Source organism: Meles meles, chromosome 10 (genome assembly GCF_922984935.1).
Source record: "Meles meles chromosome 10, mMelMel3.1 paternal haplotype, whole genome shotgun sequence".
Taxonomy (NCBI): domain Eukaryota; kingdom Metazoa; phylum Chordata; class Mammalia; order Carnivora; family Mustelidae; genus Meles; species Meles meles.
The window spans coordinates 5,527,140-5,540,328 of NC_060075.1; the positions used below are offsets into that span (position 1 = coordinate 5,527,140).

The 13,189-nt window shown below is 55.3% G+C and overlaps 1 protein-coding gene across 5 annotated transcripts in view; it reads left to right on the top strand.

Annotated features, from left to right (window-relative positions):
- PRKAG2 (protein kinase AMP-activated non-catalytic subunit gamma 2) overlaps positions 1-13,189 on the top strand; it is a 248,359-nt gene that overhangs the window by 149,650 nt on the left and 85,520 nt on the right. For all 5 annotated transcript variants that reach the window (XM_046020199.1, XM_046020200.1, XM_046020202.1 and 2 more), the window contains one exon: positions 5,325-5,542. In XM_046020199.1, the coding sequence (XP_045876155.1) occupies positions 5,325-5,542 (218 nt within the window). The remainder of the gene's footprint in view (positions 1-5,324; positions 5,543-13,189) is intronic.

The following is a 13,189-nucleotide window of genomic DNA, read 5'->3' on the forward strand; positions in this document are numbered from 1 at the left end:
CAGACTGTATGCATGTGCTGCCTTAGGGCAGGGGAAGGGGGATCATGCACACACCACACGGCCATCTGGTCTACCTGACTTTTTTTTTTTTTTTTTTTTTTTTAACCAAGCAAGGGTTTGATTTGCTCAAGGGCCCATGGCCAGTTAGCGGTAGAACTAGGCTTAGAACTTGAGGCTTCTGAAATCCGGGCCTCCACCCTCCCCACCACACTGCTGTCCTTCTGTGGATGTCTGCTCGCTTCCTTCCAGGGGCACCCCTGAGCTCCCTCCGCCCCCATCTCTCTAGACGTAGCTCATGCCAGGACGGCCTGGCCCTGTGAATCACCAGCTCGCGGCTCCCTGGTGTCTGGAGCCACTTGCCTGGTGTCCTGTGTGGCTGCCAGGAGCCGTTTCTGTTCACTCACTGTGCCTATTCACTCGTCCTGGCTGCTGCCCCGGGAGAATCAAAGGCATTGTTCCCACTCAGAGGCTGACAGCGGTCCTAAGCAAAGTCCTTAAGGAGCAGAAGGAGGAGGGAAAGCCTTCTCAGAAGAGCAAAACGGGGGAAACCTGTCTGCTCTGGGTACTATCGCCACAGCCCAGTTTTGTCTGGGCCCTTCAGAAAGTTGCCTTCACTGGGCAGTGGGGGGCAGGGGCCAGATTTGTTTTGTTTTCCAAAATGCAGGCCTGGCTCTTTCCCGATGTCTCTACCGAGGTTTCCCACCCCCTTCCCCGAGCTCCTCCTGCGTTACTGTTCCAGGCATTTAAGCCCCCATGCTCCCTGCATGGTCTGTGGGTGGTTTGGGGCTGGGTGTTGGTTTTGCCCCGCTTTCCCCAACCAGACTGAAAGGTGGGATTCAGCGGCTTCGTCTGAACATGCCCCCTCCTCCACGCCCGTGCCCGCTCGGCCCCCGGCAGCTGGCTGAGCAGGCCCTGGTCTTCCTGAAAGCTTTGCAGTTTGGCAGTTGGCCCCGTGATTAGGAAATAAATTGGTCTATTTCACAGTGATGGGCATTGGGGCAGCACCGCCCCGTTCGCCTCTGCGTTTATGGAGTGCATCACCGACACTCAAAAGAAGAGAAAGACTTAGGAACGTCATTCTTACCCGCCCTGCTTTTTCTCATAAGATAGCCCCCCCTCTTCCCCGGTAAAACAGCATAAATGTGAGTAAAATTCTCCTCTGCATTGAGCACGTATCCGCTCTGCTGGCTGGCAAGGAAGCCCACCCCCTGGGACGAAACCCACCCCTGGGAGGAAGCTCACAGAGCCCCAAGCACACCCTCTCGTCCCGTCCCCCTTTTCCCTCTGCCCACCTCTCACTTCCCTTCTGCACCCAGTGCTTTCTAAGCTCTCCTGCCCACAGGCCTGTGAAACCCCACTTTTGCACGCCCAAAATGTTGTTTTAAGTCTTTGTGATCTTTCTCTTGGCCAGCTCCCTGTTCGATCCTGGCCAAAGGGTTTAGGATTTGGAGTCAGAACACAGGTTACACGTGTGCCCTCTGCCATCATTTACTCACTAAAGGACCGGGATAAGCAGCTTCTCTAGTCACTGGTTTCTCCCCCTACAAAGAGGGAAAGTACAGCCGCCGCCCCCCCCCCGCCGCCCTGGGGCCATGGCTTCAGGGAGCGAATGGGGCAAGAGGTGTAGGAGCTCTTTGTGAACGGTGCGGCAATGTGCAAAAAAAGATGTTGCTCTTCCAAGACTCTACCTCATCTTAAAGATGGTTCAGGTATCAGTGAAAAGGTGGGGCATAATTTTGGTCCTAGGAAGGTTCTTCTCCTGTACCTTAAACCACACATATTGCTAATCCTCCCCTCATTTTACCCGTTCCCTCCCCCATCGTCCTGTTTGCCCCAGCGAGACCACCGACCCTGGGAAGGGTGCAGAGAGGAGGCCAGGAAGGCCAGGTGGAGAGACGGAGGCATCTTCTGAACTTGGAAACACTTCTCTGAGAGGGGATTTCCTGGGGGCATGGAGAACCATTCTATTCTTCTAGAAGCGCCCCCCCCCCCCCCAGACGGGAAGCCCACTCATCTTCTCCTCACCCCAGACAGCTCAGCAAGCTTGTGTCCAGGCTGTGGGTGTCCTGCACCAGCTTTCTTATGCTCCATAGCATGGGTCTGGACCATTCCAGGACTCAGGTGGGGACGGCACACAGAGGATGAGCCATTTGGGCTTAAAAGGGCCCTTTTAAGGGCCAAATGCTTAGTCATGTTCTCTTAAATTATTTACACTTGGGAAGGAACATTCTATACCCAAAGAGCTTGTGCGGAGGTCCGCCAGCTGTGAATGTCCCTTACACGATGGCAACAGGCTTCATCCCTGAAGAATGTCATAAATGGGACAGCCTCTCAGAGAGAGAGACAGACAGACAGACAGACCAGGCCCTGCCCTTGGGTGCTTCCATGGAGACAGACCTCGTCGGAGCTGGTGAGGGCTGCTGGGATCAGGGCAAGAGGCCGGAGGTGCGTCTGTACGGCGTTAGCAAGCCTCCTAGCTCAGAAGCAGAACCATGGCTGGAGGAAGGGGTTTTCTGAGTCGCTAATACATCACACACTATGAAAGCGGGAAAATAGGAAAAGGGACGGACGACGACAGTTGTCCCTGCCAGCTCGTCCCATCTTCCCGAGACACTGCTGGCACGTGCGGACAGGCCCCTTTTCTGAGACCGTGCGTGGGGTCGTTCGGTACAGGTGGCTCTGGGGTTTGCCTTTTCACTTCCCGCGCGGTCTCAGAGGTAAGGAGAACGATGCAGCCCGTCGCGCCCGTCAGGGAGCCATGACCATCTGCGTGGATGTCCCGGCCCCGCGTTAGCCCCATCCCTGTCGGTGAGCGTCTGCGTCTCCAGTCTCTGCTTTTAAAAGCACCAGGTAACGAACAACCCCACACGCTCGCCCTTTAGCAACGCCACAGCTATGTCTACGGAAGGAAACCTCAGAAGCGGGTCGCTGGGTCGGGGAACACGTGCGTCTGTAGTTTTGGTAGATGTTTCCGGAATGCCTCCATGGAAGCCCATACTTGTCCCGGCTTCTGGAAACAACTCTGCGGGTGTGTTTTGAGCCAGAGTCCAAGCTGGGCCTGGGAGTAGAGGGACAGGCAGGACGGAGGAGCCGGTTTGATTGTCCCCGTGTTTGGACAGGGCATCAGCACTGAGGGCTGCTCCGCCTTACCGTGGGGAACCAAGACCCCCACAGGGGCTTCGTCTGAGGGGCTCTCACAGGTTGTCAGAACACGGTTCGTGGCCCAAACTTTGAGTCCAAATGCCCCCCACCCCACTCTGTTTCACTGGTCTGTTGGGTCTCTAGCTCTCGCCCCCGGGAAGCACCCACAGGGCCTCTGTGTGCAGTGGCCGGGGCGAGCGTTGGGAGCACAGAACATAAAATTCTCTCTTCACCTATGACGTGGGAACTAGCCTGTTCTGGGCCACTCCGCGAGGAGCCAGACTGGGGGGCCAGCGGAGGACTCTCGCGGGGAGAACCGTGGAAGGACGGGCCCCCACCCCTGGGGACCTGAGGCCCATGGGGGCCGGGCCCCACAAACAAAGTAGGACAAGGGCTTCCCTCTTGTGCTCCGTGGCAGAACCCTCTGAAAGGCCCCTCCACGCCCCCCTGAGCCTTGGTTGTCATCCTCAGTCCTCACCGTTCTGTGGGCATCACTGGGGAGCACCGAAGCCGTGACGCTGGGGACGGGCCCAGACTCTGTCACCCTGCCTGCCGGACCACCCCGCCCCTCCCCCAGCAGCTGGAACCCACCAGATCTCCTGCTCTGGAGCCTCCCTCTCCTTCCTCCCCCACCCCCAAGCCCCACCTCAGAATGGGCTTTGCTTCTCAAGACGTTTGAGGGAAAACTTTTGTTTCTAAAAGAGTTGGGGCTTTCCTGTTGGAGGCCGTTGCTCTATTAAGTTTTGAGAATCACAAAACCGTGGGTGATTGAGTGTTCTCTCTCCTGCTTTCACCTAGACCTGCCTCCCAGAGGTCAGCCCCAGGCCTGGAACAGGGCTTCCCACTTGGGATGGCTTCATGGAAAAGGGGGTTCCCCGAGTTGACACTCCTCCTTTGATTGGTTCCTTCCCAAATTGCCACCAGGGAAATTATGTCCCACCCCCCCCCCCCCACACTCTGCGGGCACGGGGAAGGAGAGCAGGCACCCGTAGAGCCTGGGCCTCGCACCCTCCCGGGCTCCCTTCTCTCACCTTGCCTGTTGGGTGTGAGCATCTCCTAGGCACCTCCCCCTCACCGGGGCAGCGCCGGCCACTGTGGGGGCCCAAAAGGCCAGCCAGAACCCCTGCCCCAAAGACAGATGGATTTTGCGGGGAGACAGGAGACTTAGAAACTTCCGCATTTGGTTTCAGCGTTAAATAGCGTGGTGACCTCCTCATACGCAGTGGGGTGGGACGTGCTCACGAGCCCGGGGAGGGGTCACAGGGCTGGGAGTCAGGAGAAAGGGGTTGGTTGAATCGACTCCCAAGGGACAGGAGGTTCCTCTGGGGAGCGAAGACGGAAGCAGAGAAGGGAACACACATGTGCACAGGGACTGCGGACTGCGGGGAGAGGGGCTGGAATTCGGGACGGAGTAGCTCCGCTCTGGAGGCTGACGCATCCTTGTCTGGGTCAGAAGCCGCGAGTAGCAAGTACGTAGCCCTTGGCACTGACGTCTTTGCTTTGAGTCCCATGGCTTAAAATTTTTTAAATACCAAACTTAAAACAAAAAGTTTACGTAGTTTTCTGTAGACGTGAGACACCAGATCCAAATCCAGGTTCTGCTTCTCTCAGAAAACAAATCAGTGTCCATCAGTTTGACTCGATGAGTTTTCTAGAGCTGCCGTAACGAAGTACCTCCCGCCGGGTGGCCTACAACAAGGGGAGCTTGTTCTCTCCCACTTAAGAGGTTAGAGGTCTGAAGCCAAGGTGTCAGCCGGGCTGTCCTCCCTCGGAGACCCTGGAAAGTCCTTCCCTGCTGCTGGCTTCTGACTTTCTCCTTGGCCCATAGATGCGTCGCTCCATGTGACATGGCTTCTCCTCTGAGGATGGTCTAGGTCTCCATGTCTCCTCTTATAAGGACCCTGGTCTCACTGAGTTAAGAGCCAGGCTGACTCCAAAGTGACCTCATTTTAATTCGATGACGTCTGCAAAGACCCTATTTCCAAATCCTCACAGGTGCTGGGGGTTAAGATTTCAACCCAGCTATTTGGGGGACGCGACACCAGAACAGATATAGATACCAACAGCCTTGTCCCCGACACTCAGAATTTAATAACGCAGACCCTTGCCATTTGAGGAAGAACATTCTCGGCCTTCTCTGCCTCGGCCGGACTTCTGACAGCGCTCTCCGGTCTCCTCCGCAGCTTCCGGCCTCTCGTCCTCTCCGTCGACGCCCACCCAGGTGGTCAAGCAGCACACCTTTCCCCTCGAGTCCTACAAGCAAGAGCCTGAGCGACTGGAAAATCGCATCTACGCCTCGTCTTCCCCTCCGGACACAGGCCAGAGGTACTGCCCGTCCTCCTTCCAGGGCATCGCCAGGCCTCCAGCGGCCTCGCCGACACACCATGCCTCTCCCAGAACCGTAAGTCTGGCCTCGTCCTGCGGCCCCGGGCCTCCAGGCATTGGGGTGGGGGGCACGGAAGCCGACACTGCGCCCCCCCTGACGCGTTGGGGGTGTTTTGTCACGAGTCCCAGGCTGAGGAAGAGACCCTGAGGGTGCCACAAGGCGAAGGGAAACGACACAGAAAGTGGTAGCGTCTGGAACCTGACCAGAACGTGTGTCTTGCCTCGGCCTCTTTTAAGATGTCCGTCACCAGAAGCTTTATTTGAATTTTTCTGGGTTGGGATCCCAGAGAACTGTGTCCCTGAAGCCCATCGATGTGGTTGGGACGGTGGGGTCCGGTGGCCGTGGTGGTTCCCTGGGGCTGCTAGAACGAGGTGGCGTGAACCGGGGGGCTTAAAAGACCCAGAAGCTACCGCCTCATAGCTCCGGAGGCTGGAGGTGTGAAGTCCTGGTTTGGGCAGGACCGTGCTCCCCGTGAAGTCTCTAGTGGGGACGATCCTTCCCTGGCTCTTCCGGCTTCTGGGAGCCCCGGGTGATCCTTGGCTTGTAGCAGCATCGCTCCGGTCTCTGCCTGTGTCCTCACGTGGCCGTGGGCCGCGTCTGTGTGCCCGCGATGTCCTCTTCTCACGAGGACAGCACTCGTGCCGGATCAGGGCCCGGCCTGCTCCCATGGGACCTCGTCTGCGCTCGACCACGTCCGCAGACACCTTACTGCCAAACGAGGTCTCGGTCCCAGGCCTCGGAGGCTAAGACCTCGCCATCAGACGCTGTCCGACCACAAGTGCTGTTATCTTTGGAGAGCGAGAAGGCGTGTTTGTCACGCGGGGGACAGGCCAGCGCGGTCCTCCTCGTTCCTTCAGCGATTCCTTTACGAGAGGTAGCCTTCATGGGACAGAGGGCTGTCTGAGGTGCTGAGGGACCAGATGCAAGTGTCGTTCCTGCCTTCCGGGGCTCCCGTCTTACTGGGAGCGGGGCGACCCTCCGAGGGAAGAGTTAAGTCAAAGCAGAAAGGAGGTTGCGGGGGGGCGGGGGTCTGCGCTAGAGGCGGCGGGGAGGGAAGCGCAGTGGTCCGATGCGGGCCGCCAGGGAGCTGGGCCTTGCGTCCGTGGTGGGGTTGGACTGAGGGGAGGCAAAGGGAAAGGCTTCCAGAGAAGAAAAGTCGCCATGACTTGAGTGGGAATAAGAGAAGATCTAGAAAGGCTCTCCTGGGCGCTTCAAAAAGAGGCTTGGTTATACAGGTAATGGGACAAAAAGGAATCTAAAAAGGGAACAGTGAGGCGACCCAGATTGTCAAAAGCAGGAAGCGACTACTCCCCGAGGGCTGGAGGGGCCATGAGGGGTGGCGGGTTACCAGAGTCCGTCCGAGGGGAGTCGAACCCCGTGCGTCTGCCCGGCTGAGGCTACGGAGGAGAAGCAGCCGCTGGCCAGAGATGGCCTTTGAGGCAGATAAAAATCCTGGTGTCTCTACCGCTTCCTCCATGTCCACATCCTCAATGTCCAGCCTTGGGCCAGACCTACCCAGAAGCCTATGGACTAGGCCATCTGGGACAGAAGGAGCCTGTGGGGGCTGGGAGCGGCGGGGACGACCGAAGAGGGAGGTGACCAGCACAGGGGCTTCCAAGGGCAAGGAAGACGTGAAAGTGTTCGGATACTGGCTTCTTCTCATTGACGAGTGATACTTGGTAGGTAAGTCCCTGGAGCAAGAGATGCCAGCTTGCGGCGGAAACCGTCCTTCGGGGTTTAGACCACGGGAGTGATGGGGACATCGGTTGTCCGTGACGGCCGAAGTTTGCTGCTGGCCTTTCCGGTTTAAAGAACAGAGAATCCAGAAAGTGCTTTCGGTCCAAAGTCAGCATTCCCTCTGACAACAACGGAGAAGTGGTGTTCTCAGCTGTTTAAACCTCCCACGACTCAGAAGCCTGCGTCCTTCCGGGATTTCTGAGGCGGTTCTGGGGCCAGAGTGCATGTGTCCTCAGCTGTGTCCCACACTCAGCGACGGACATGCCGTGGGCCCTGGTCAGGGCCTGTGATCCCACACACGCGGCCAACACTGAGCGTGACATCTCGGTGACATTTCAGCGACCTTCCACATGTCCTGAGGGGAGCACCGAGGGGTGGTCATTCCGTACATGGGCTCTGACTCAGGCTTAAAAAGGGAGGACATCCTGACGCATGCTGCAGCGTGGGTGGTCCTTGGGGACATTGCGTGGAGCAAAATAAGCCAGTCGTACGAGGACGAATCCCAGGTGATCCCATGTGTCCGAGGACCCCAGGATGGTCAGATTCATAGACACAGAAAATAGAAGGGTGGGCGGCAGGGGCCGGACAGGGTTGACTGAGGAGTCGTCTTTCAGTGGGGGAAGAGTTTTGATTTGGGAAGATGAAAAAGTTCTGAAGATGTTGAGGGTGACGGCGTGAATATACCCAATATCACCAAATCGTACGCTTAAAAACGGTTAAAATGGTAAATTTTATATTACGTATATTTTTTTACTACAATTTTTTTTAAAAGTGATCCGGACAGGACTACAATGTTCATATAGTTCAGACTTCAAGAAATCAGGGTGAGGTTTCCCACTTACACTCTGCAGGGATACATTTCAAAATCGGAAGACAGTGTCCCCACGGGCTCCCCGACCTCAGACAGGCCTGACCCCACCGGTCAGCTTTATCACCCAAGGCGTCCTGGGGGCCCCGGTCATGGCCTCTGCAGCCAGCGGGGGCTGGACTGTCCACTTTGCCAGAGGGTTGGTGGTCGTTTCAACTTCATACAAAGTTCACTTTTTTGTCATTAGACTATGCCGATCGTCTATAAGCGATGTGCTAAGTTCCTCAAGAGCTTGGCTGATTTCATGAACTTGGCTCCTGCCACGATCTTCACCAGAGAAATGTGATACCTCAGAGACTAGAAATCGTTTCAGCTTGAAAATATTTAGATATAATTTGTCTCTGTCCTTTGGAACAAAAAGACGCTTTCTGTAAACATTGACCCAAAGTTCACTTTTATAAAATATGTTCCCATGAGTCTTCTTCTAAAATAAGAGTAATTAGTTAATCTTTGGTAGAAAGTACTCATTTTATCATTTATTACTCAACAAAGACTCACAACTGCTGTGTGTCAGGAACTGTTCAGAAAGGGCAAGCGGGTGACAACTGTGTGAGGAAGAGACAAGCGTGTCCTCGTCACTACTCGATTAATGGCACAATGTGCATGGGAGGGCTTAAGAAATAGCTCATGGCCCGCTAAAAAAGGGAGGGGGTTTGTCTCTATGGGGGATGCAGGCAGGTTAATAATCACAACGGAGTTTGGTGAAACCTGGGTCGTTAGGATGGGAGAACACAACCAGCCCAGTCTGGTTGAGCAGAACAGCCAGTCCCAGAGGAAGTGGACATTTTTTCCCTGTAGAGAGCGATAACCAGCTTTGCCTTTTATGTCTGGTTGGGTGTGGAAACGAGACTGGATGTGAGTAGGACTAGAGCTCAGACGAGACACAGTGTGAAATTATCTGTGCCTGGTGGTTGCCGACGGTGGAACGGAGTGACCAGTGCAAAGAAGTAAAGAGCACTTAAGAGGTTGAATTAAGAGGAATTTGGAATGCCGTGATTGGTAGAGAAGAGTCAAGGATGGTTCCAGAAGTTTCGCCTCAGGAAACTAGATGAACGGTAGTTGCATTTGCTGGGCTAGGGAACGGGGCAGAAGAGCCGGTTATGGGTGTGTGTGCGTGTGTGCGTGTGAGCCCGTGCACGGTGTGCGGGTGTGCATAGGCCCACAGACACGTGTGTGTTCAGGTGCTGGTGGTAGGTGCCTGTGGAACGTTCCAGAGGAGGTATCCGAAGCGCAGCTGGATATGTGCGTCTGGAGCCAGAAATTAAGATTGAAAACCGTCAGGATATGAAGGGCAATTTATGCCATGATCGTAGATGAAATCGTCCAGAAAAATACGTGGCAGGTGGGAAGAGAACCAGAAACACGTGGACGTTTAGGGCACAAATGAAGACAGAGGATTCTGGATTGCCTTGAGATTGGGCGGAAAACCAGGCAAACACAGTAGCACGGAAGCAAAAAGAACGTGTTTCACGCTGTCTCGCACCTTCAGAGGGAGGGAGGGACCGGTGACGTCAGGTGCAGCAGGGTGGCCTGTGATGTAAGGACTGAGGTCGGCCCTGATAGCTGGGGCAGGAATACCGTGGCCGAGTGCGGAAGCCATGGAACGCGGGCTGGATGGTGGAGAGTAAAGAGGTGCGATCTCTGGGGCAGATTGCTCGAGAACCCTGACTTTGCAGGGGAAGGACGGGGCTGTCGCTGTTCAGTGGAGGTGATGGTTTTTTTCCTATAGATGGGAACAGGTCTCAACACTCATCGGGCAGGGTTAGTGAGACGGAAGCCGTAAAGACTGAAGGGAGAAGGCAAGCCTGGCATCCTGCTCTTGTCAAGGAAACGGGTAAGAGTCCTTGGGTGGTGGGAGATGTTTGTCCTGGACCAGGGGAAGAATCGTCTTCTGTTGTGCTCAAGACTCGACGTGAAGGTATTAGAGGGGTCAGTCCTTTTCGGGTTCCCTTTCCACAACAGTCATTCCCGTGCTCCTCCCCTTTCTCTTCTAGGATTTTCACTCTTGACCTACGTCTTGGGTCAGAGACCCTAGAAGCGGGGTCTGGGGTGGGGTTTGGGCTGCACGGGTGTTGGCTGATCACAGCGTGCTCAGGATAAGCCTGTAGGTGCAGAGGAAGGAAAGAAGGAAGGTGAGCGTGTGGTTTGGGATGAGCCGTAGCCTCAGCCTGACGGCGGGGGAGCTCTGGAGTGCAAACTGTGCCAGAGTTTGCCCTGCCTGGAGGCAAGAAGGCCGGCCTTCCTCCCCTCACGCCAAGCAGCCGTTAGTTTGGGGGTGCCCCGGGCTGAGGGAAATTCACCTCCCGCTGGGGATGGCACCTGTCACCCAAGGACTATCCTAGAAGAAGGCTGCGGGTTTGAGCCCCCAGCAGCGGCCCCCGGGCCGGTGACAGGGACCCCCAAGGCTCCGGCTGAGGCCCGGGGTCTCTCCCTCTCTGGCCTGGTCGGTTCCTGTGTTGTAGCCGTGCCTCCGCCGCCACATCACAAACTCCCCAAAACTCAAGACAGCGGCCGTGGCTTGAGCTCGCCATCCTGCGGGCCGTCCGCTCGGGCTGGCTGTTCTGTCCTGGCCGTGCTCGCTCACACGTCTGCGCTCGCTCCCCAGGTTACTTGGCGGCCGGTCGGCCCCGAGAGGCCTCACCTGAATGTGGCACCGCGGCTCCGTGTGGTCTCTCCTCCCCGGGAGAGGCCGTCCCCGACTAGTTCTATGACAGTGGCAGGATTCCAGGCGGCACGGGGGCAAGGCTTCCTGAGGCCCAGGCTCAGAACCAGCGCCCTAACTCTTCCCCGAGGTAGAATCTCTTTCCTCTCCCGTTGGAGCCGGACTGCGTTTTCTCCTTGGTTCGGCCAACAGGATGCGGCCGGAGTGACAAAGCCCCCTGCAGAGAGCCTCCCTGCAGGAAGAGGTGGCCGGTGTGGGCCCGTTCTGAGATCTACCACACGCCTTAGCACTTGATTTCAACAGCGGGGCCTGCAGCCCGACACCACACACTGGAGTGGAGAGGTTCATTTACCCCTGCCTGAGGAGGCTTATTTAACTCTTTTGAGACTATTTCCCTGAAAAGGTGGCTGCTGCCGTGTGTGTTCCCTGAGAAGCAGACTCCAGACAGAAATGAACGCGCAGGGTGTTCATTCGGAAGCCTTCTGAGGGTCAGGCTTGAGGGAGAAAGGAAAGAGGGAGGCGGGCCTGAGGGAGAAGCCGCCAGGCAGCGCTGTCTCCACCAGGTCCTCGGCCGACCCCCAGGGAGCACTAAAACTGCGGCGGCTCCCCAGACTTGTCCCAAGTTGGGGCGAAGGAGCCAGGCCCTTCTACCCTGGCATCAACCAGTCGTTAAGATGGCGGCTCTCCTGGAAGGGCGTTCACCGTGGCCAAGCCAACTCTCCTCAGCCAAGGGCAGTGCTGGCTAATAGCTGAGTCCATCACTTGGCAGAGCCCCAATAGCTGGGCGGGGGGAATCCTTCACTTCTGAAAGGGGATCTGAGTGGTACATCACAACCTCTAACCACAGACCTATTTACGGTCTCTACTTTATTCTTTCAATGTATGATCCCCAAATTCTGACAGGTGAAAATAAGGGGTATCATATTCCTCCTTATGATGTACTTAAAATGTAATGAAACTGAAGAAGAGGGTTCAGGATGGTTGGTTGGGTTCAGGATGGTTGGTTGGGGATGCATGAGAAAGGATTTATTAGGCCCAGGGTGAGAGGAACTAAGGCCCCAGGCAACACTGTCACCAATTCCCCGGCTGCGGGAGTGAGCCAGCGCGGAGCTGAATCCCAGCCCCAGCCAAGTCTTCGGATGAGACTGTAGCCCCAGCCAATACCAGAGATCCGGGAGCACCCGTGTGAACGGCTCATCAATTCCTGACCCACAGAAGCCATAAGAAATAATGTATTGTTCTGCTGCAGCTACTCTAACAAAATGCCACAGACTAGGGGTGTTAACAGAAATTCATTTCTCGGGGTGCTGCGTGGCTCAGCCGATTAAGCATCTGCCTGCAGCCCAGGTCATGATCTTGGGGTCCTAGGATCGAGCCCCACATCCGGCTCCCTGCTCAGCGGGGGGCCTGCTTCTCCCTCTGCCTCTGCCACACCTCCTGCTCATGCTTGCGCGCTCTCTCTCTCTTTCCCATAAGTAAATATGAAAACATATTTATAAAAAAAAAGAAATAAATTTATTTCTCATAGTTCTGGGAGCCAGAAGTCCGGGATCAGGGTGTTGGCAGGACCCAGAGGCCTCCTTAGCTACAGATGCCACCTTCCTCTGTGTCCTCATGTGGTCTTTCCTCTGTTACACACATCCCTGCGGGCTCTTCTTCCTCTTCAGAGGACACCAGTCCTATTGGATTAGGGCCCCACCCTATGACCTCACGTAACCTTAGTCACTTCCTTAAAGGTCCCATCCCCTAACACAGTCACACTGGGGGTCAAGGGCTTCAGCCTATGAATTTGGAGGTGGGGGAGACACAGTTCAGTGCATCACAGATAATAAATTACCATTACTCTCTTAAGCCACTGGGTTTTAGGGTGGTCTGTTATATCTCAAAAGATAACTAATGCCTGTTTTGTCGTGTATTGGGGGAGATGATAAACTCAGAAGTTTGGGGTTCTTTTTAAAAATTGACCGTCCTGGGGGCACCTGGGTGGCTCAGTGGGTTAAGGCTCTGCCTTTGGCTCGGGTCATGGTCTCAGGGTCCTGGGATCGAGCCCCGCATTGGGCTCTCTACTCAGTGGGGAGCCTGCTTCCCTCTCTCTCTCTCTCTGCCTGCCTCTCTGCCTACTTGTGATCTCTCTCTCTGTCAAATAAGTAAATATAATCTTTAAAAAATAAATAAAAATTGATTGTCTTGTCACTGAATCAGTCCCCAAGATCCCTGCTTTTTCTAGTGTGAATATTTGGGAGGAAGTCACCAATGAGCCCTACAAGAAGGCTGGTTATTTGGAATAATTATTATTTGGAATAATTTCCAAATTAGTTACTTGGAATAATTACCTTCTTTATTTTTTAAGATAGGAAAGCACTCTAAAAATCTAAAAATATTTCAAATCACTTGA